This window comes from Haliotis rufescens, unplaced genomic scaffold, assembly GCF_023055435.1.
Source record: "Haliotis rufescens isolate VD_foot unplaced genomic scaffold, xgHalRufe1.0.p SCAF_4, whole genome shotgun sequence".
Classification (NCBI taxonomy): domain Eukaryota; kingdom Metazoa; phylum Mollusca; class Gastropoda; order Lepetellida; family Haliotidae; genus Haliotis; species Haliotis rufescens.
Genome location: NW_025964112.1, coordinates 58,248,101 through 58,273,212, shown reverse-complemented (window position 1 = coordinate 58,273,212; position 25,112 = coordinate 58,248,101). Strand labels below are relative to the sequence as shown.

At 41.0% G+C, this 25,112-nt stretch overlaps 1 protein-coding gene across 1 annotated transcript in view; it reads right to left on the bottom strand.

The window, feature by feature from the left end:
* The window catches only part of LOC124115459 (protocadherin Fat 4-like), a 57,968-nt gene extending 38,938 nt beyond the window's left edge, over positions 1-19,030 (bottom strand). Inside the window, exons 1-14 of the mRNA XM_048381599.1 lie at positions 15,328-19,030; positions 14,712-14,783; positions 12,247-13,553; positions 11,618-11,725; positions 11,129-11,245; positions 8,149-9,597; positions 7,539-7,719; positions 6,935-7,029; positions 5,854-5,994; positions 5,012-5,120; positions 3,427-3,741; positions 2,738-2,877; positions 895-2,434; positions 173-390 (exon numbers count right to left, since the gene is read on the bottom strand). Of these exons, the coding sequence (XP_048237556.1) occupies positions 173-390; positions 895-2,434; positions 2,738-2,877; positions 3,427-3,741; positions 5,012-5,120; positions 5,854-5,994; positions 6,935-7,029; positions 7,539-7,719; positions 8,149-9,597; positions 11,129-11,245; positions 11,618-11,725; positions 12,247-13,553; positions 14,712-14,783; positions 15,328-15,799 (6,264 nt within the window). The 5' untranslated portion in view covers positions 15,800-19,030. The remainder of the gene's footprint in view (positions 1-172; positions 391-894; positions 2,435-2,737; positions 2,878-3,426; positions 3,742-5,011; positions 5,121-5,853; positions 5,995-6,934; positions 7,030-7,538; positions 7,720-8,148; positions 9,598-11,128; positions 11,246-11,617; positions 11,726-12,246; positions 13,554-14,711; positions 14,784-15,327) is intronic.
* Between the last annotated feature and the right edge of the window lie 6,082 nt (positions 19,031-25,112).

Below are 25,112 nucleotides of genomic sequence, written 5' to 3'. Positions count from 1 at the left end.
GGCATTATAAAAGGACGCAACTCTAGACAGTAAAGCACAGAACTGTAGACTTTTTCTTCAGTATACAAACACCGACCTATCCCACAAATTTAAAATTTAAATCAAACGAAAGCATTGGAAGAAATAACATACGTGAGCAAACATATATGCAGTGTCAGCAAAACAGACATACCTGGGAAACTGTAAAGTTCTGGGACTTGAGGAATGGGGCATTGTCGTTGATGTCAACGATGTTGATCACAAGCAACGTAGCGGTAGACTTTGGAGGAGACCCGTGGTCAGTGGCTGTGATATGTAGCGTTATATTATTACCCGTTGTTTCTCTGTCCACAGACTTTACCTGAAGGACGCTTCCGGTCGTTTTATCCATAGTAAAATATTCTGAACCATCTGGAAAGAACATGTGACACTAGAATCGTCATCGCAAATATATTTATAGTTGGTAATGATTTGTGCTGATTTGATTTAACAAGAAGATTTGGTTGGTTAAGTCAAGCTATGTGGCGGTGGTCTGTAAATAACCGAGGCTAGACCAGGTTTACAAGTGATATTAGAAACTTGTGTCTGTCGTCATCGTCACGGCAGCAGATCCATGTGTACCAATAATACGACACACAATAGGAGAATCAATTCAAGATAGGGCTCCTGCTATGTTTTACCCATTTCAGTTACATGTTGGTCTTTTGTCATAAAGCGCTATCACACCGACATCGGGCTCCTGTTGTGTCTTACCTATTTCATACATGCAGTTGCAGGTTGACCTAAAGTCATCAAGCGCTATCACACCGACATCGGGCTCCTGTTGTGTCTTACCTATTTCATACATGCAGTTGCAGGTTGACCTAAAGTTATCAAGCGCTATCACACCGACATCGGGCTCCTGTTGTGTCTTACCAATTTCATACGTGCAGTTACAGGTTGACCTAAAGTCATCAAGCGCTATCACACCGACATCGGGCTCCTGTTGTGTCTTACCAATTTCATACGTGCAGTTGCAGAATGACCTAAAGTCATCAAGCGCTATCACACCGACATCGGGCTCCTGTTGTGTCTTACCAATTTCATACGTGCAGTTGCAGATTGACCTAAAGTCATCAAGCGCTATCACACCGACATCGGGCTCCTGTTGTGTCTTACCAATTTCATACGTGCAGTTACAGGTTGACCTAAAGTCATCAAGCGCTATCACACCGACATCGGGCACCTGTTGTGTCTTACCTATGTCATACGTGCAGTTACAGGTTGACCTAAAGTCATCAAGCGCTATCACACCGACATCGGGCTCCTGTTGTGTCTTACCTATTTCATACGTGCAGTTATAGGGTGACCTAAAGTCACCAAGCGCTATCACACCGACATCGGGCTCCTGTTGTGTCTTACCTATTTCATACGTGCAGTTACAGGTTGTCCTAAAGTCATCAAGCGCTATCACACCGACATCGGGCTCCTGTTGTGTCTTACCTATTTCATACATGCAGTTACAGGTTGACCTAAAGTCATCAAGCGCTATCACACCGACATCGGGCTCCTGTTGTGTCTTACCAATTTCATACGTGCAGTTACAGAATGACCTAAAGTCATCAAGCGCTATCACACCGACATCGGGCTCCTGTTGTGTCTTACCAATTTCATACGTGCAGTTGCAGAATGACCTAAAGTCATCAAGCGCTATCACACCGACATCGGGCTCCTGTTGTGTCTTACCTATTTCATACATGCAGTTACAGGTTGACCTGAAGTCATCAAGCGCTATCACACCGACATCGGGCTCCTGTTGTGTCTTACCAATTTCATACATGCAGTTGCAGAATGACCTAAAGTCATCAAGCGCTATCACACCGACATCGGGCTCCTGTTGTGTCTTACCTATTTCATACGTGCAGTTGCAGATTGACCTAAAGTCATCAAGCGCTATCACACCGACATCGGGCTCCTGTTGTGTCTTACCTATTTCATACGTGCAGTTACAGAATGACCTAAAGTCATCAAGCGCTATCACACCGACATCGGGCACCTGTTGTGTCTTACCTATTTCATACATGCAGTTATAGGGTGACCTAAAGTCACCAAGCGCTATCATACCGACATCGGGCTCCTGTTGTGTCTTACCTATTTCATACGTGCAGTTATAGGGTGACCTAAAGTCACCAAGCGCTATCACACCGACATCGGGCACCTGTTGTGTCTTACCTATTTCATACGTAGAGTTGCAGGTTGACCTTAAGTCACCAAGCGCTATCACAATAACTTGGGGCACCTGCTGCGTCCTACCTATTTCATACGTGCAGTTACAGGTTGGCTTGTTATCGTCTTTCGCTGTCACTTTGGTGAGGATAAGTGGCTTGAGGATCTCCCTTTCCTCGACGATACTGATGGTGTACTTTGGCTTTATAAACATTGGCCTCTGATTATTGTCCATGATGTAAATGGTGAGCTGGAAACACAAAAGTATGTCCCAAGCAGATGAAGACAAACTACGGCAATGAATTCATCATGGCAAATATCCTTTTTTATCTGTTTTACCTTTCATAAAGATTCAACACCTGTACTTCCCAAAATCTACGCACTATTTGAAATCATGACATGTTTTATGGATAGCAACTTCAATTTTACTTTATACGACGTTTCAGAGCTACTTCTTCCTCCTTCATCAGGTGAAGCCTTGAACTATTTGCCATGTACCTGAAATATATGGATAACTTAATTATTATCTATATTAGTGACAGTCTTTACTTACTGTTGTGCTGTTGCTATGCTTGGTATCTTTGGCTGTTATGGTCAAATTAAAAAAATCAGGAACAGTTGCAAGGGAGTCCACAACTGACACAGTCCCCGTGAACGGATCGATCTTGAAAAGCGGATTGGTTGTCTTCAGATCTGAAGATAATTCCATGTCAAAAATAATTTACCAATATGACGATAAAAATTTCGAAAATCCAAACATTTGCGAAGCATCATATGAGGATAATTTTAACATACACATAGGGTATTAAAACATATACTTAACTAGATATTTCAGATAGTTATTGATCTCTATTGTGTACAGATAGTTTTATATGATAATGTATTATAAAAACAATTCTACTACTGTTACTATTACTGTTGCTGTTATTGCTACTACTACTACTACTACTACTACTACTACTACTATTACTACTACTACTACTACTACTACTAATAATAATAATAATAATAATAATAATACTACAACTACTACTACTACTACTACTACACGTGAAGATCCGGTTAGAATATAGGTCATCATCAGCAGATTGGCGTAAGAGACGACACTGCTTGTCGGAAGAGGCGACTAACTAGCTACGTTATTGCATGTCATCGTATCCCAATTGCGTAGATCGATGCTCATGATATCTATCACCGGATTCTACTACTAAAAATTCATAGACTTCAAAATATATTTGTTACCGTCTGCTAGGCTGTATTGGATTTGACCATTGACTGCATCCGTATCGACATCGTCGGCGGTGACGTTAAAAGTGAAAGTTTTCTCTGCGCCTTCTCGACTGACATTGGCGATGTAGGGCTCGTTCAGAAAAAATGGGACGTTATCGTTAACATCCTCCACAGCAATGTTGACTGTGGCTGTGCTGCTCTTCTGACTGGACCGTTCTGGGTTGTCATGCGCCGTGACTATACACGTGTATGCCCTGACACTTTCATAGTCCAGTGTCTCCTTGACCTGGATGCTGCCCTGTACATCGTTAGTGTTTGGATCTGAAACTAAAATTAGTGAATTCTTAATTTGGGAAACCGCCTACAAGTGATGAATATATTGAGTACGATATTGTATGACGTGCGTGTGCTCTCATGCTTGTTGCACCCAGCAATATTCCAGCTATATGACCGCTGTCTGTAAATAATCGTGTCTGGACCAGACAATTTAGTGATTGACATCATAAGCATCAATTGGGCTACGATGACATGCATCAACCAAAGTCAGCAACCCTGACGACCCGTTAGTCGCCTCTTACGACAATCATGGTCGCCTTTTACCCGTTCTACCCCGGATCTTCACGGGTCGTACTCTCAAATGAATATGTTTGTGTGTGTAGTGAATCTGGGATTTTTCAGGTCAAGCTAACTTCGCTCCCATCCCAACGAAACATACAAACGTTATCGAAAAACCCAAGTAAATTAGACTTCTGCCTTACAGTTAGGGGACATTTTCCATTGTACCGATATTTACAGACGTGGCAGTTCATCAAAGATATACATTCATATTTACTTTTGACATGCAACTCCAGGTTACCACAAGCGTGTGTTTCTTTTTTCAAAGTTTCATCATATTCGTTGTAATACGGGTTGACCTGCTGTTTAAGACACTGCAACTGGTTAAGCAAGGAGCCCAGTTCGCGTTTGTTATGATTCACTTCTACTTTAAGGTGGCACGTTATTATAATATATATTGTCAATGCAAGAGAATACCCAGTCTAGATTATCCTCCAAAACTGATACAAATTTGGCGTACATGGCAAAATAACTGTGAAATGTATATGAATGGACCACTGAAAATCAGTGATGACACCAGGTGTTCACGACAAGGACAACCGTGTCCTGCCCTACCGGTAGCACCCGCCATCCACACTATTTGTGCACAAAATATCAAATCCTTATAAATAAGGAATATTATCTAAACTATTACGTAACAATGGATGCACGAACTGAGTGAATCAGTGACAAACAACAACTTAAGTATCATACAGAAACGCAAAGATACCTACACACCGAGAAACCATGGACCTATATAACCGTGGAGAAACATCAGATTCATACATGGGACTTGAGGAAGACCATACCATAACGGCAAAATATGTCATGAATTGTATTACCCAAGCGATCACATTTACGATGCGTTAAAACCTATTTCAAACTCAAAGGAAAGGATCGCATTCAAATATGGGTTCACTGTGTTCGGCTATGTAACACAAAACATTAATTTTAGCATAAAATTATAGTGGTATTGGGAATCTACCGTCGTGTGAGTTCCTACCTTCTTTAATGAAGAAAGGGCATGGCTGTGTTGATGTCGCCATATCGTAGCTGACCAAGCCATTGGTGTCCTTGCTGTAGTCGTCGTCTGTAGCTTGTATTGTGGACACCTTTGTATTAAAACCATCGTCATTAATTAAAAGATACAGTGTTAGCAGACATAAAAACAAAGGCACCAACATGGCAATGGAACGCAGTGACTAATAAATTTGGATGTGGCCACAATATGTTTTACATGCTTGGATACCAAAACCCCAATATTTTGACCGCATCTTCCCGAGGCAAGAGAGTTAACTGACTATAAAAGTCCAGTTTCCGGCCTTGCCGAACTTAGCTGATATTACGGAGTTACATTTTGGCTTGACTAACGAGTCTAACAAAATCGCGCAACGAAAATCGAAATCCGGTTCGAAAACCGTCGTGCAATTGCAGGATTTACAAAGCATGTATTCCGCCAAATCCTTGTATGTTTTTAATCAAGGTGCTCGATTGATTTGGTGCACTTCGCGATGTAAGACCCGTTTTATCACACTATAAATATGGATTATCGATCAGATCGTCTTGACCGAGCGTCGCCATTTGGTTTGGAGCCATCACATGTAATACGAGAGGTGGAATCTGATTGGTCCATAGGGACATACCTCGCTAAAGCCACTGGTGGCGCTACGATCGAGCCCAGGAATTCAAGCCTAGTTCGGCAAGGGTGGAAACTGGACTTTTATCGTCAGTTAACTCTCTTGCCCCGGGAAGATGGACCAAAATGGTTATGAATAAAACATGTCATAGGTTTGTGTCACGTCTCAGATTTCAATTTCCTTCGTACTCCCGTGTCAACAACCTGACCTCAGAGTTAACAGCGGCGTTTTCCTTTACGCTGAAAGAGTACGTCGGTGAACTGAACACTGGAGAGTTGTCGTTGACGTCGGTCACAAGGACTGTTGCCGTTACAGTTGCACCTTTTCTTGGAATACCATTGTCCGTCGCCTGCAAATAGAAAAAAAGAGTTTAATAAACGTTCAACAGAATTCCTGTTACATCGCGGCGTGTAAGCTTAGTGTGGGAAGAAAGCCCAAAGTGATACAGATCTCAAGCGCTTAACACCTTGGTGAAACCCAAAAGGACGTGTATGGTGAAGACAAACCCTGAAACCGGGATTCGAACCTACGATATATAGGGTCCAGCGTGTCCAAGGGACGACTGGGCCACCAAAGGCTTCCAACCTTATCTAAATCTTATTAGAGGGTGGCTCAAGCGATCAAGAATATTTAGAAATTGCACTTTTACTTTATTTTACGTTTACTTACATTTTCTCTCTGAATTGCAAAGCGATGCACAATAACAGTAGACGTAGATGACAAGAGTTATGCGTAACATTATTTCTGTAACAATTGATTGGGGAATAACAGTAACAGAATATATCTTCCTAAAATATCTTACACATGTACTGAACATGCATATGATTTAAACACTGCCGAGGATGGATAACTATTAAGGCTTTAGGCAGTTGAATATGCCCCTATAAAGGCCTTAATAAAGCTATTTTTATGTATATCTACCAGTCACGGTACCAACACGACGGTCAGTAAACAATGACAAATTTTATCTCATGAGAAACGGTATACAGCAATGTACATGTTTTTTCATCGTCACTGTGGTAAAGCTACAATATTTCGTTCAACATCATAAACCACATTGTACTTTCTCACTTGCTCCCATGACGTCATTATGAACAAATCATGAACTCTAAAAATATTAAATGAGATCAAATACAATTTCAATTTTTAAATACGTCAGGAAACAAGATTCCGCAGTTTTGCTTCATCTGCGATGACACCAAGAACACGCTTTGACTCTCCGTTCCTTCACATTGTTGCAACAACGCTGAGATAGTGCTAATACGACAATGACTCGTTCACACCCATACCGTTATTGTTATATTGTAAGACCGACGAGAGGGATTATCCGCATCGAGGCCGTTGGCTACTTTTAATTTGCCTTTGGTTGGGTGTATCGAAAAATCTGAAATGATATGTACATGAATAGTTGATAAATATCACTTGTCGTGTTCTTGCATTTTGAACATTTGTTACTGTTTACTGTAGGAATGATTATGAAATATGCCAGAACGTGACAATGTGGCTTAAGTGTCCGATTGTTTTAAGCATCGGCATTATTTCATCATATTTAAAAACAAAAAAATAGTCAAGCATACTTTTGCAAAACAATATTACTTAATTGTTATTTATTGACATCTGAAAGTCTCCAACCATTGTTGGTTTGATGGTTTGTTGTTTTCTGTTTAACGCCATTATTCCAGTTATGGCGGTCAGTAAACAAAGGAGTCTAGACCAGACAACCCATTGATTGAAATCATTAGCATCGATCTACCCACATGGGATACAAAAACATACATCAACCATCCCATCCCGTTAGTCGCCTCTTACGAAAAGCATGGGTTGCTGTTAACCAATTCTAACCCGAATCTTCATTGGTGGTAAACTGGATTCATTACAATAAAAATAGATTACCTGTTACTGGATGAAGGGAATATGTCACGTGACCGTTTTCCCCCGCATCCTTGTCACTGGCAGTGACAGTCGATATGACTGTGTCGACATTCACGTCCTCAGGTTCGCTGAAGATCAGTTGATCGGATTGAAGAGTGAAGATCGGAGGGTTGTCGTTGACATCATCTACATGGACACGCACCTGCCAAATACAGCCCCGAATATACATAAACACGAAGTATGAAAGCAACAATCTCCAAAGAATCTGAACACTTAGCCTATTTGATCACTATTTCCGTCATACACAAAGGTAAATGCTTAACATAATTATACCAATATCTACTAGTAATCAAATACCTGTACAACACATATCGTTGACTTTAAAACATCTCACAAAGTACATTAACACCTAATGTGTATACCCATCTGTACATAAAGACCCAATGGTCACGTGTGTAGGTTGAGCCTCGTTAGTCCAAACTATATTAGTCCATAAACGTATGTTGTCTATGGTAAGTCAAAGTCGTAAAGGACGATTGTTCAGGACATGTTACTCGTTTCACCGAGGTTCAACTGGAGACACAAATGCTCGTTAAATTGGTTTGGTAATACATGAAAAAGAATATCCTACCACTGCTACATCAGCCGCACCGTGTTGAGTCACTCTCACAATTAGGTTGTACGAGTCTTGTATCTCTCGGTCAAATGTGCCAGCAAAGAAAATATCCCCTGCACTGTTTACTGAAAAGTTCGATTTGCCGAAATCAGCATCTATTGAGAACGTCAAAGGACTTTCTCCAGAATTCGTTACTGAGACATTTCCAATAACCTTCGTTGTGTAGTCAATGTTTTCTTTGGCAGTAAGACTGAAGTCAGTGTCCTTGAATTTTAGTCCGTTTGATACACTTTGGTCGACGTGCACCGTTACCGTGGTCGTAGCAGACAACGAAGGAGTTCCGCCGTCGTTTGCAATAACGTTGAAAACATAGTCTTTGTTTGTAAGCTGCGGTGATGTAGTGAGTCGTATGAGGTTTGAAGTAACTGTAAATAGGTTAGGATACTGTGAACTTGCAACAGATAATGACACATTTCCATTCTCTCCTGAATCAGCATCATGTACACTGAGAAGTAAAAGCGGTATGCTACCTTTCGTCGCAGTGTTCGTAACATTAACTTCGTAGCTGGACTTGGAGAACATCGGAGGGTTGTCGTTGACGTCCAAGACATTCACAGTGATAGCAGATGTTGAATTTAGAGGCGGTTGTCCCTGGTCGGTGGCTAAAAGGATTAAATCCTTATACACTGATTTTCTTTCATAATCTAGTGGCGTCTTACACCTAATACCTCCGTTGTGGCTGTCCACTAAGAACATGTGACTATCGTTACCTCCAAGACTGTATACGATGACACCATTGTTCCCTGTATCTAAGTCAGTTGCAGTAGCAGTTACAATATCCGTCGAACATGCAGTATTTTCGTCAACTTGAAACACTTGGCCATCGATGCCATGAAACACAGGAGCGTTATCATTCACGTCTATGATGTCGATGGTGACATTCCGATATGTACTCAGCTGAGGACTTCCAGCGTCAAAGGCTACAATATTCAAATCAAAAGAAGCATAAGCTTCCCTATCAATACCTTTGGTCGTTTTGAGCGTTCCATTATTAATACTAAAGAAACCAAGACCACCAGATTTTATTAGAAAGGAGACCTTTCCATTCAACCCCGCGTCTCTGTCTGTAGCGTTTAGCGTTGTAACAAGAACGCCACCTTGGTTCTCCTGCACATGAAAGGACGTCGTTGTTGTTGTAAAAACCGGAGGGTTGTCGTTGACATCCTCCACCTTTATGTTCAGATATGTCGAACTTGTTTGCCGCACTGCACTGCCTGCTGCACCATCTACGGCGTAAATGGTTAAGTAATATGCAGGTACTGTCTCCCTGTCAAGCGTGGTGTTCACTCGGATTTTGAACGATTTTCCATTACTTGTTTCTATTGTGAAGGCTGACGTTTCATTGATTATAAAGTTTGACTGTCCGTTTTTGCCTTCGTCATCGTCTTGTATACTTCCCTCGATCTGAAAACAACATAACCTCATTCAGAGATACTTAGGGATAGGATTTAGCGTCTCCGAAAGTCACAAGGATTAACGTGTTCCTAGGCATCAGATATGAGGTGAGGCAAAGGAAAATTGGGTTTGACGTCGCTTCCAAGATGATTGCACTCATATAGCGACGTGTATGCTCGTGTGTGTGGCTGTGTGTACTAGTCCGAACTAATGCTGGTTTTATAAAACTAGACCACTGAGATACCATGCCGCAGGTTAACATGAATACCACTGTCAGACACAGTATACTTTGTTTTAGCCCCTTAATGGCATATGTTGTTACCCTGCCTGCGCTCTTTTAATGAGTTGTGGTATGGTGAGGCCGGGGATGGAACCCCTGACCTTTCTCTCTCTTTGCGGACGCCCTACCAGTAGACCATGGAGGCGCATCAGATATGAATACAACTTTCAATGTCTAAGTGGCGCATCAGTGTGTGAATAGTGTGTGAATAGCTACGACAAACGTGCATGCACATCGATATGTAAGTGGATTTTTCTTGGACGCTTGGTAAAATCCATTTAACCTGACCACTCTTGAAAATGTATTTGAGGGGCACCTAAGATTTGTAGAACCGGAGAGAGTTATTTTTATTGCATGCTTTTATGGTGATTCTTGCCAATTTCGAAAAACATGATAAAACCTGTGATGTAATATCTTCAATTTGCATGTATGTACACAGTCACTTCGTCTTTCTAGTCCACGAAAACAATAATAACGGACGAACATTTCATGGGTTTAAATGTTTTTGTGTTGAATGTCCACTTGGTCCAATACATTGTCAGGAATAAAGTAGTTATGGCACCAAAATTGGCTAAAGTTTGTAAAACATATTCTTGTTATGACAGGTAATAACAATGTTTGGATAAATCAGTCATTTTCATCAGTTGATTGGCTTACATGTGTGATTAGAACTTGTTTGGAAGATCAGTTTATACAACAGTGGAATTCTGATGTCACAAATTCAAGTAAAGGAATTTTTTTATAAAGTCATTAAAGATAATATCTCACTGGAAACATATCTATGTAATTTACCAAAACGAGTGTTCATACCACTACTACTGTTCAGAACGTCTTGCCATTATTTACCGATGAATGTGGAAGATGGAATCACGCCCCTTTATTAGATAGAAAGTGTACTGTTTGTAAAAGCCAAGACATTGCGGATGAATATCATTATATATTTAAATGTGAATATTTTAAAGAAGTAAGACAATTATACATACCAAAGACTCTTATTGTACATCCATCTATGTTTAAACTTCAACAGATGTTCATTGTAAAAATAATATCTTCTTGAAAAAATTATCAAAATATTGTAAAATAGTAATGGCTACATTTAAATAACTATCATAGTTGCCATCACTATTATACGTCACATCTCCTGTTAAACCTCAACATACTACTTTTTGTAGCCTTGGGCGTAATAAAGTTCTGTTCTGCCAACTTTATGGTACTCACGCATGCCTAACAAATCCGTAAGCATGAACACCAGGTACTCACCAAGACGTATCCGGGTTCAACATTTTCCTTGACTTTAACGCTCGCACAGGCAGGACAATGAAATACTGGGCTGTTGTCATTAATATCAGACAGAGTAGTATGGAGTTCACCAATAATCTGAAAAACAAAGGTCATATTAATAGGAAAAGACCCAGTTCAAATTCATTGTGCCATATCATTTAGACAATTTGCAGGATAAGTAAATTATTCTTAAGCTGATCAAGTGGACCTAAAAACATCAAAACGGGATTTACAATTCGCTTGAAAATAATCTCTTACGACCCCCGGCTTGAGTTTTTTTTGCAAATAAATCAAGCAAAATTTTCCCTCTACCCGACATCATTTGATTTATAGGAAAGCGTATGTATGACCCTTTATTCACCTACTTTTAAAAAATTCTCTCTCAAACAAAAACCTCAGTCTCCCACTGGGAATATTAAATGGTGGAAACCATATTAGATAACACTAGCACATCAACTATTCACTAACAATGAAGGTGCACATATCTTGATCCTCCATGTGGCCGCTGATGCCAAAGTCAGTGTGGGCGTCAGTGCTCTTCTCCCTATCAAGACGTCTCGCAGTTGTAACACTACCCTGCAAAATATGTTATTATTCGCAGCTTCAATCACAAGTATATTAATGTCAGAGGTAACACAAACACTTGCTGAGCAAAACAGGTATTCACTTAAATAATATTCAATCAGGATGGTGACACTTAAAAAACATCCAAACTGGACGAAAATACACATTTGTCTCTTCAACACTGGCACATTAAATATATTTAATTTACAATATATCTTAAGTTTTCGTGAATAATATCTTGGTGTTTCTTCATTCATTCGGGGCGGTCGGGTAGCCCAGTCGTTAAAGCGTTCGCTCACCACACCAAATACCCGGGTTCGAATCCATACATGGGTACAATGTGGGAAGACCATTTCTATGTGTCCCCTCTGTGATATTGCTGGAATATTGCTAAAAGCGGTGTAGAATCATACTGGCTCACTCATTCTTCTTTCATGTAAAACCTGTTGGCAAGATCGATGCTTGCACACAATGAAAACATTAATCATTTTCATTTAAATCACAGGTAATGAAAGTCCAATTTCGGTTCTTACCGTTGTTTTGTTGAGATGGAAATAGGAGTAAGCCTCACGCTCTGTAAACTGATAGTTGGTGTAATTAATCTGTCTGACATCAGCCACAAAGGTGCCAGGGAGAGACTCTTCTGGCAACGTGGCGGGGAATGACATGTTTAGATTAGTCGTGTGTTGATTCGCCACTCTGATTGTAACATCCACAATGCAATCGTTGTCTGATGTCAATTCGCCGTCACTAGCCGAAACCAAAAAATGGAAATTGTGTGGAAACTTCGAGGGTCCAATATGTATATCAGTTGAACTTGACAGTGTACCTCCATTGTCTATTATAAAGTATGCACTGTATGGTCCTTTGATAGAAAGTGTTAAGCCATATAAAGGTGTGTCCTGATCTTTTACAGGTATTACACCAAGAATTGTTCCCTTTGGTGAACCACTCAGAACGGTGAGGTATAATTGGGTTTCTTCAAAATGAGGCGGTTCGTCGTTCACATTCTTCACGAACAGTTTTCCAGACATTCGAACGTCCTTCGATCCGTCTGCGTCATTCGTGGATACATAAAGATCAAACTCAGTTTCTCTGTCCGATACTATTTCATAATCGAGTTGTTCCCTTACCAAGACATCATTATTTTGAAATTTTAATACTGAAGACATATCAGGTGCCGCGATTTTGAAAAAAGAATGATCACCCAAAAGCTGATTCCGCATAATGGCCTTATTTGGACTATTATTCTCATCGATAGTGTAATGATACTCATCGTTAAGTATCAGAATGTGATAAACTGCTAATACCACAGCTTCGGATGCAGAATCGCGGGTTAGGTTTACTTGAAACGATAGTTCTATTGATGCAACAAGGGAAGACCCTGTCAAGCCTTGAAGGGCTATGTCCTTCTTTAGTACGATTTGCCCAGAATCTTGCAACAAAAACAATGCTTCAACAATGTCGGATTTGTCGTTACTAGTAATTGAGAGTTTGTACCCAGATTGTCCATACCGCGACGTGAATGTGGTATCTCCAATGATAGTTTCCGCCTTTGTTCCTTCATAGAGAAAGGAGTGCAGTATCCGAGTATGGATTGTGATTTCCTCAAAGACAATATGCACTGATACCACCTGCGATATGTGTATGTAATGTACATGAGCGTCGATCTGTAACACGATGTCTGTCCGTGTGTTTTCTGTGTTGGACGTTGACTTCAATGTTATGTTCGTGGGCGTGACCTGAGCCTTGATGCCACTTCCAGCTGGGAGGATGTGAACGGTAATGTTGAACTCTGACCTCGAGAAGTCGGCCAATGAGATGAAGGGAATACTGCCAACTGAAACATAATCAGATCGGTCCTATATGTTCATGCTGTAACATTGACACGTGGGCCACCTAATTCATATAACCTCCTTTCTTTTTACACACGTATCCGTCATATTGTGGAGTCAAATTTTGCTATGCAGAGTTGAGTTCATAAGGTGTTTCCAAATTCTATAATCGTTGGTTCAAATCCAAGATTCGCCCTGATTATCATTTTTAATTAATCATTATCATACCAGTGTTCGATGGTTTCAACAAAATGGTAATTTCAATATCAATAACCTGAGACCTTGGGCTGATGTAACACAAATTTGCTTCAAGATAATAAAGTGTAATCTCATTTCATCGTATCTTATTTCAGACATGCATCTTCTCGGACTTTCCTCCTACTTCAAGCTCACATGTTCATACACGCGATGTGTTCACATGCGATACAGTTCAAAGCGACGTTAAAGCAATCAGCCCTTCGATTTCGTACATTTCTTCTTCATTTTCTGCCCAAGAAACGTTAATAATCATCAAATCAACCAGTGTGTCGCTATGTAATTTGTACGTATAGGTTCTTTTAGGTTCCACATTTGGGCGATAGGGTAGCCAAGTGGTCCAATAGGTCGCTCGTCACGCCGAAGACCCGGGATAGATTCCCAAAATGAATATAATTTCTAGTATCCCCTTCAGTCATAATTCTGAAATGTTGCTAAAAGCCGTGTAAACACCAACTCATGACGTCAAACAGAGTCTACAGAACATAGCTCATGGTGTATGAAGCTACCTTAGTCACGGAGTCTTGCGATGTTATCCTATACATGGATATCAGCAATAATCTCTTTGTATCTACACACTGATCACTCATTCATAACGTGAAGAGATTCGTCACAGCTCTCCACAAAGTATGTTTAAGACACCCCATGGTTTCTCAAGACTAAGCAACAACTCTATTTATTCGAGACTTAGTCTTAAATAAACTAGAATATTACGTTGAAACCACAAACATTCGCTAAACTGCTCTGCTAATTCTCTATCAGACAATTTACACCCGTTTATTAGTAATATAATGGGAGTGTCTCGTAAAACACCGTACAACACAAATACCGTAGGTGAGTCAATCACTCATTCACTATATCAGGGCTTACACTGAGTGGGTCAGGTGAGCACGACTTGCTGTACTTACACACGTCTCCAGCATGTTGACTGCCTTTCACAGTAATGTTATGGGTGTCCTTGGCAACCAGCATGGCTGGAGCTGTAATCAAATGGTTATTAATGGTCATAAACAAGCGACAAACAAACAAAGCTTTCGGCCATGGGCGCCGTGCCAATTTACACTTGTCAGAGGGGTACATAAAGTACGTGATCTAGACTACCAGTTGTCAGACTTTTACTTTGTGGAAGCCTCGGTGGCTGAGTGGGTTAGATGGCTGACTTTGAGTGGTGGCCACTATAGTTGCCTCATTCTGGCAGGCTGGGGTCGAATCCCGGACTGAATCCTTTACTTATCGTTTCTTATTTTCATGTGTCATATCAAACAATTCGATCCACACTGTCATCCTAAAGTAGTTTGTGGAATAGTGGTGTTTATATTAACCTAATACACGCCTTCTGCTAAATCTGAGAAGGCACACATAGTATTATATATAATTATGCATAATATGCATAAACGCAGCCGACGGTGATCGACGGATATATGTAAGAACACCCATCTTTAATGAATATTGGTGTGTATATTTCATAGAAAGATGAACCGACAGAACCACATCGAAATGTGACTTTTTAATTTCACGTCTCACCTTGTTTACAATGCCCATTCACGGTTTTCAAATAATTCTGCACACATTCACATCTTCGGTCCCCAGCCTCATCCTTTACACATGCGCTGTGGATTACACTACAGTGCGCATTCGTGCAGTCCTGGTCTAGTCCGACGTCGGTCATAGCTTTGTAGGGTGGTCTGGTTGTAGCTGTCGAGGCAGTGGATGAAGTTCGGGTTGTAGTCGGGGTTGATGTAGTTGACAGGCTCAAGGCAGTGGATGAAGTTTGGGTTGTAGTCGGGGTTGATGTAGTTGGCAGGCTCGTTGTAGCCGTCACAGTGTTGGAGGAAGGTGCGTATGTTCCTGTAGCTTTAAATAAAATAACGAAACATTTGAACATCGGTGGACGATTGTATATAACCTGAAATGAAAGTAGATAATAAAAAATTATTGATGATACCATAATTTGTTCATCCTTTATTATCAAACATACACATTCACCATTTATCATACATCAACCGATAATCACCTTTCACTTCAATCATTCCCCACGAAATCCATTCCAAACGCACGCTTGCACTTACCTTCTTGATCTCGGAGTCACTAAACTAATGCTCATATTATACTGAACTGCCCTGGTTTAGTGAGCGCTGGATATTGTTGTCATCAGGCAATTGGCATCGTCTTTTTTGTTTATTTGTATTACAAGAGGTAGAAGCCACAACAAAACAAAACATAACAAGTTATGTACAAGAACACTTTAATGCGAGGTATCAACATGAGGCAACACATTTTTATCATGTCTTTATTAAAATGGCAAACAATTTAATTTTGACACAACATAACTAGGCTATGGTACATGCATTGGAGGAAGAGACATTAGCACACTCCATTTACTAATCATACACTAGGCGGAATGGTATATAAACATCTGCAGTTGAAGTTGATGGTGGTTGACAGAAACCATATTGTCACATTCCTCAAGTCAACTACCTGCACCTTTTCTCCCAATACCGACTGTCATATCTCTCACGCATTACAGATACATATCGCTTTCTCATCTCGCGCTTTCGCTTTCTCGTCTCGCGCTTTCGCTTTCTCGTCTTGCGCTATCGCTTTCACGTCTCATGCTTTCGCTTTCTCGTCTCGCGCTTTCGCTTTCGCTTTCTCGTCTTGCGCTATCGCTTTCACGTCTCGCGCTTTCGCTTTGTCGTCTCGCGTTATCGCTTTCTCGTCGCGTGCTTTCACTTTCTTATCTCGCGTTACCACCTTATTGTTTTGTCGCGACAGCAATTGAAGCTGAAAAGTCCACTCGCGGCCACCATAGAAATGTGCTGTCGTAAACTGAAAGAATACTCAAAGTGACTGGACATGCATGAACTTCGGAGATCACAATTATTAAAACATTAGACGTACAGAGAAAGCAATCCTGTTGGTATGACAACACTCACGATTAGGGGTGCCGACAACGGCTCCATCCTATCCCCTCCCTACCAAACGAGGCTGCAAATTAAATTCAGCTTTGAAAACGTGATTGGTTTCGGTGTGCATGCGTCTGTAAGATACCGTCGACATATAAGGAACTAAAAGTACATTCAGTCATACGTGAGAATGTAAGAAAAAAGGCCAACTGTCTGGAAGGCAAGTCTGAGCTAGACTGTATCTGCACCCGCCCTCTGTGTGTGTCACGTGGTGTTACGTCACGAGGCCTACAAGGAAGTATGGACACGATGCACTGTTATCTATCACAACAGCTGCATTGCACGGATCATTCGGTGAACATACAGTAAGAGTGTCATCATTACCCGTCACGTGGGTTGATGTTCATCATTGACCATCCAGGTTCTTCCGCCAAGTCCATGTACAGTGTACAGTGTACAGACAGCATTTTATATACTGGGGACAAGGGGGCCCAGTCGTGTAAGTCGACGCAATTCGCTGTGTAGAGTTACGTCCCTTAGGCTTGAAAGAAACCTATGACTGTGGGTTCCAATCCCGGTTCATTCTGATCATGTGTCATACCAAAATACGATAAAAGATTCCATTTGTTAGTACCCTGCCTGGCGCTTAAGGGATAAAACAAGGACTGGTCGACTCGGATGAGGATACTGTGTCTGAGTGGGGTATCGTGTTAAACTGAGGTATGGTATCTCAGTGGGCTGACACTACAAATCGCCATTAGTTCGGACAAGTAAAGAAACCACACACACGTATACTTGCATGCACGACGCTGTGTTAGTGACATTATCTTGAACCACCTCGTTCTGCACACATTCTCTCCTATGGCCACAGGTCTCATTCAGTTCATACGTCGTGTACAAGAATTGTACTTGGTGATGTCCAGATCTGGTCCGACGTTGGTCATGGCGACGCAGAGAGGCGACAGTATTCGTTGAGGCAGCTTTAAGGAATGTAATGAAACATTTTAACATTCATTAACGATTGTAATGAACCTGAAATGAAAGTAGTCAATCGTTAACCATTCACAACGTGTCTCAATAATCCTCCATCCATCCACCACCCCCACTTACCTTTTTATCTTTGAGTCATCCTGAACTTTAATTAGGTAAAACCACCTGCCTTAAGTGTGAAGCCATAGACCCACAACAAGGGAGGATACACAATGACATGACCGATATGCTAGAAGCTGTTATCTCTTACGAACGCCTACGTACACAATGAAAAGGGTATAAGGTCACAGGCATAGACGGCTTGTGAGCCGCACTTCAACATCAATGCATTTATGATAACGGACAAGCCCTGGTTTGGTAGTGATCAAGCAATTGGGATTGCAGTCAAGCTTTGAATGGCAAAAAGAGATTTTATATTTCGAATTTGTTTGGCAGCTGTCGTGTCACTGGACTTTCTTGTCTCTCTCGTTATTGTATGTTATGGAGTGGCAGGCCTAGGGTCGCTACTGTGCAAACTTACGTTTTTTATGCAGGTTGTGTAAGAGCCAGGTGCTGTCAGTCGAGCGGGCCATGCTGGTATTTTGGTGGTCCATACGTGTGATTTTCACCACTGTTTTGCCTTAAGCGCCCATTGGAGTCAGCGGACAGTCGGGGCTGGTTGTTCTTAGGTGTTGACTTTTTATATACATTTGGATACAGGATAATATTTATTTTGAGAGCGTACAAGGTGGTACGATGTACAGTACTAGAGTCATACATGAACATCATATTGTCGTACCTAGTAATATGAAATGTACTCTTGGAATCATGTACGGCAGCTGTTTCAAAACTGAATAAACTTGTTACTGTTAAACTTGTCATTCGAAAAATAACCAAGTAACTATCATAGGATTCCGTATCATGTAGTTGTAAAGGTAGTCCAACATAGACCATTTGACAATGATTGAGTAGGATTCTGCTATTTGAAACATTAAGAGTGGTTGGATATGTTTGAACCGTGGGGATCGCAATTATTAAAACATCCGACGTACAGAGAGAGCGATCCTGTTTCTTATGACAATACTCACGACAACTGTTACCTTCGACCCCTGTTCCATCCCATTCCGCCCCAACCAACTGAGGCTTCATATTTCCATGTGTTGATCTGGACTTAAAACAAATTCAGCTTCGCAAACGTGATAAATTTCGGTGTACATGCGTCAATACGATACAGGTTACTTCAACATAGAAGAAACTAAAATTAAAATCAGATTTACCAGAAACTGTAAGGAACACAAACCAGGACGGGTTTTTGTCAGGTCGCTCGACAAATGTCTTGGCTAGACTGTATCTGCACCTTCACAGTCCTCTGTGTGTCACATGGTGTTACGTCACGAGGCCTACAAGGAAGTAATTTGTCCATGTATAGACATGATCTGCACTGTTATCTATTTCGACAGCTGTATGCCTGGCACATATACGGGTTAGATTTCTATTATCAACGGCTGTTGATTATTCAACAAGGCGTTGTATCTGGTACATTTTTAAAGGAAAGAGAAAAAAAGGTGACCGTCGTTACCGGAGGAGGCGATATATGTGGGGATTTGGTACTGAGACTAGATGGTTGTTAAGAGGGCGGGGGGGGGGGGGATACATCTTCTGCATAGATGATAACCTGCACATCATTAAATCAACTATGACATAACGGACACTGTATGTTAACTCACTCACTCATTCACCATCTAATATTTTTATACTTTTGGAATTTCTTATTTATTGTTATTTTGATATACAGTGTTTGTGTTTATGTCCTGTGGGGCAGGATACGTCACCTTTTCGCGAACACTTTGTATCATCACTATTTGATATTGAATCATAAACAGACGCTTATGATATAGTCAGAATAATACAGTGGACTCTGCTTCTGGTATAATGTCTCATTGTGGCAATGGCTTTTGTTGCCTTTTGTTTACATAATGACTAACATCGTGGTGTATTACGTTTGTCACATGATGTAGCATCTGGACAACTAGTTCCCACGCATCACCACGACCATAAACAGATGACACTGCTGGAATTGATATGGCGATTGTTCCGTGCATAAGTTGAACAAAGTTTTCTCAGTGGCCTGCCAGTTCGGTTGTCATTCCTCGTCTACCGGGTCGATATTCAACAGTGATCACCTTTGCTTTACAACCAAGTCCCGTAAACAGTGGACCGAAAGCCACGTCCATGATGAGGACTCGGAGACCCCGTGGTCTAGTGGCTAGATCGTCGGTTCGGGGAGCGGAAGGTCATGGTTCCATCCCAAGCCGCGCCATACCAACAGTTAAAAGAAGGTATTTGTTGTTTCACTGGCGCTCGATATTTAGGGGTTAGAGTAAGGAGTGGCCAGCTTGTTTCTGAGTGGGATATTCACGACATGATGTTAAAGTCCACCATGGTATCTCAGTTGGCTAGGCACACACACACACACATACACAAATGCACACACGCGCGCGCGCATGCACACACGCACGTGCATTCACGTCGCCATATAAATGCAATAATATTGAAGTGGACGATAAACCTCATTTCACCTCGCCACGTCTATCTACAAGACGACACGGCCGAGGAATATCGCTAGCCGATTTTCACTATGTCAACATATCCAATGATATATTTCGTCACAGACAGTGTACAAAATGGTAGCTGACAGAGGGCTAAGCTTTAGTCTTCAGAACTGCTTGTTCAGAACATAAGGCTAAATATAAAGACGTTATTCAGGAAGTAGCAAACAATATAATTGACCACGTCTTATGCTGCATTACAAGTTGCCTGCGTCTGCGTCACATTGGAGATAACATATGTCCCAGCAATGCGTTCAGATAACGTTATGACGGAAATTACACAAGCTATTTTCCCCGACAGTGAAAATCAGGTTGGGATAGTCATTTAGAGAATAGGTCTTGAGGTGAGGTGAAATGGAGTTTAACGTCGCGTCCAAGATAATGGCACGTATTGCACTTATATAGCGACGTGCATGCATTGTGTGTCTGCGTGTACTAGTCCGGACTGATGCCGAATTTTAGTGCAAGCACACTGAGATACCATGCTGCAGTTTAACATGAATACCCCACTCAGACACAGTATACTGACTCCGAGCCGACCAGTCCTTGTTTTGGCCAGAGCGCCAGACATGGTAAGAACAAGTACCATCTTTTAACGTCTTTTAGTATGATTCTGCCGGGGATCGAACCCCGCGGCCCGGACCTTCCGCTCTCCGGGCGGACGCTCTACCACTAGACCACGGAGGCGGTCGAATAGGTCTTGAACAAATGGAAGATGTGATCAGGATGTGTAAGACAGGAAAAGCAATGAATTGGAAATCCTGCCAGCCCTATTTGTGGTGTCCATGTGCAAGGTTTATTTATCGACATAGCCACTGTAATCTCATACATGCACGCGACCCGTAAAGATCCGCGTGTGTGTGTAGTGCTAACCCACTGAGGTACCATGCCATAGTTTAACATGGATACCCCATTCACACACAGTATACTGACTCCAAACCGACCAGTCCTTGTTTTATCCACGCAATGTGGAGCGTCAGGCAGGGTAACAACAAGTACCATCTTTGGTTTAGATACTTTAAAATCCCCCAAGGCTGATATAGGTGTCAATTCCTCTGCGATTGACCACACTTGTGTCACTAATGCCGAAACCTTAAATTTGTCTCAAGTCCGAGCGCCAACTTTTGCTTTATCGATCAGTCTGCCAAACTCGGACTCCTAAATTTAAAACAAATATGTTTATGATGACTTTCCAGTGACAAATATCAAACCTCAACCCCAGCGAACAACCAGTCTCGATTATCCGATAAAACAGATTCCATAGGCTTAAAAGACAAAATGGTGGTAATAATTGCCTGAGAGGGTCACTGAAAATAAGTGAAGTCATCAGTTGTTCGAGAAAAGGGTAATTTAAGCATGTCTTACCTTACTAGTAGCACTCTCGCTCACACAACTTGCATACAAAATATAGGTTTGTTGCCATAAACATGTCAACACTTCTTGATCTCTATGATGTTTACGCTTGTGGTGAATGTCGAGTAGGGTGGAGTTACACTTACGGTTACATCTATTTGAATCTCAAATTTCTTACATTGCAATTATAAATTTTTCAGTGATCTCTCATGCCCATCAATCCGTTCATTTTAACGTTTCGCTAGTCTTGAGTAAATAGTGTAGCCTGGCGCTATGTCAATTACTCTTTTTCAATGTAATTTTAGGGACGATGGGGTAGCATAGTGGTTCAAGTTTTCGCTAGTCCAGCTGAAAATCCGGGTTCCGTTCTATACTCGGGTACAATGTGTAAAGCCCATTTCTGGTGTCTCCCGACATGATGTTGCTGGAATATTGTTAAAAGCGGCGTAAACCATGCTCACTCACTCAATCAATCTAATTTTAGTGTTTTGCTGCCTCACAGTTTAAATATTATGAAACGTTTTGCGCATTATTTTATTAATTTGTGAAGTTTGTAGGACAGCTAAGCCCAAACAAACATACTTTTAAGAAGTTACTTTTCAGTTGCTGTATTTGCCTGAAATCCCGAAAAGTCAAGGTCACTGGTTTGATTTTTTTCTGTATTGAATTTCACTATGAACTTAATACGTGTGTTTAGTTAAGACTTAAAAGTTCTTGTGCTGAACAGTATTTTAAATCATACTTTTGATTGCATGTCCACTACAATCACTAAACCCTATGTGTAGTACATTCTGGAACTATTTTAGAAAAAAAATGCTTATTTTGATGATACTAAACACTAAAGAATAAACTTATATTAGAAATAAGCTTCTGATTGTCAAACTAATAAAAAAAGCTAAATATTTCAGGTTCTTTCATTCCTTCAGTATTGAATGACTACGCTTCAAAATAGCCATTATCTCAATACTGTAGTAGTGGTAGCTGTTTTTTCAGACGACGAAATATTTACTTGATCGTGGGTCACCAGGTAAGCTTCAAATAGCGTTGTAACCAGGAATGAATGCACAGCGTGTGCCCACCAATCTGGTCCTCACAGTAGAGCTGTTATCACAATGAGTTGGGCTCCGATGGATTGTGTCATACCTAGGTCAAACAAGCATGTTGATAAAAGCTGTATTGACAAATCTGCGCTTTATGCTTAGGAAGGAGAACAAGGTCCACGTGTTCGATATCACAAATATTGAAGGCGCTACATTTCGATGTGCTGAAAAGTATACTTAAGCCATACCAGGGTGCGTTGATCTTGTTGGTATGAAAAATTCCACAATGATCAGTAGTCTGTCAGCAGTAGTCCAGTAACCTTTGTACTACGGGAAAGTGGTCGATTGAACTGCATGATATGACATTTAGCCCCGATCAGGCTCACCAGGTGTGGTAACTGATAACGATCCCTGGTTTATACATACCAGGAAGTACAAACAATAACAGTTTACTTTGTTTAGATACATAATTCGATGGTTATAAGCAACCATAAAAAAACTATTACCAATACACCTCACCGTCATACCCGACAGGACCCGTGAAGATCCGTGGTAGAATAGGTCTTCAGCAACCCATACTTGCCGTAAAAATGCTTGTCGTAAGAGGCGACTAACGGGATCGGGTGGTCAGGCTCGCTGCCATGGTTGATGCATGTCATTTGTCCCAATTGCGTGGATCGATGCCCCACTGGATTGTCTGGTCCAGACTCGATTATTTACAGACCGTCGTCATGTAGCTGGAATTTTGCTACGTGCGGCGTTAATCAACAAACAAACAAACATCATACCGGACAGAATAGGAACACATCCGCGATCGTGTCGCAAGTGTTACATAATCACGTGTTCCAGGTGCACTTGACACCTTCTCGATTATATTTTTCATTCATTTGATCTCGAACTTCCATCCTTGCTCGTCATTTTCATACAGAAATACGGCTACAGACAGCAACACCTAGTGTATAAGATTACCAATGGTATTGTCAGTACTTAAGATGTTACTGAAATTTCTGTGCTTGTATAGATCTGTTTTTGTTGCATCGGGACACGGGTGGCCCAGTCGTCTACGGCGCCCCAATTTGCTGTGCAGAGTTTGTGTCCCCTGGGCACGCCAGAAACCTATTGTTGGATGTTTGATGTCTGGTTCGCCGCGATTATGTTTCTAGGTTTGTCAGCAACAGAGCGTGCTATTGGGTTTCACCAAAGTGGTAAACGTCTGAAGCACTCTGGACATGCTCCCAAATTAAGCTGACACGCCATGATATAACTGAAATACTTTTCAAAGCAGCATTAAACCCAACTAACTCATCCCTGATTCAACACTGAGTACGACCAGCTGATCTGATTTCAACCCTCAATGCACTATAACGAAAACATTTCTTCAGTGATGATAACATCAACGACAAAAATTAAATTGTTAAATAAGTACATTGTTTCACACATTTCTAGTTTTGTCAGAACATTAAACATCATACAATATTTTATATAAAGGTATCATGTTTAAAGTTCTGATAATATTGCAAATGTATGAAGACTTATACATGAAAGTCGTCATGTCAAGATAACCTGTTCATCCGCTTTTTCAGACAAAACACAGAATTTTCTTTGTTTTAATGTTTTGATAATATTTAGAATAACTTCATATCATTGTACATTGGTCTCAATAATACAACATCAGCTACAACTGCATATTACTTTACGCCGCTCCAAGTATGCTTACGTATAAGTACTGTAAGTACACTTTATCACTGAAAACATATATGCGTGTAGCTTACGGGGGATACTTACTCAAGCCTTCATTTTTGCAGTCACTGACTCACTGACTTACTCAACACCCCAACCACTCACTCACTCACACACTGAACGTACTTTAGTTCGATGGCATGTTTGTTTCAAGATGGTGATTTGATCAAAGCAAAGTTTGAATAACATGGCACACTACCCTACTCTGCGCCACATCGGGGCCATCTGATGCGCGATGATGTTCAACATTTGAAGTAATACATGCTTGACAAAGTTTGGTTACCTATGCATCGCCCAAGTTGCATTTGGATAAAGCGTTACCATACAACATATATAACTGGTCCGTCACTACAAATGGTCGACATACGTGTATGCAATGGTTTATGGTTTGTGCAATGTATGCATTGGACGAGAGGTCGGTCACATGATCGCGAAACTGACCTTCATCAGTGTATACACGACACAATTTGACGTTCATACGTTTTTCACGAAACCGTGTTCTTGAAATGACGTAAACACTAACGGACTACTTCCACATTCCTGGGGAAACCCCTTTGAATTCCCCAGCACGAAAACACACAGAAGCGTTTTTTCTGATCATTTAGAATCTTTAATCTTGAACTCAGCTTTTAAGTTTAGATTTAGAATTGTCAGAGACTTTGACTGCATAATTGTTTACGAATATCCTCGCT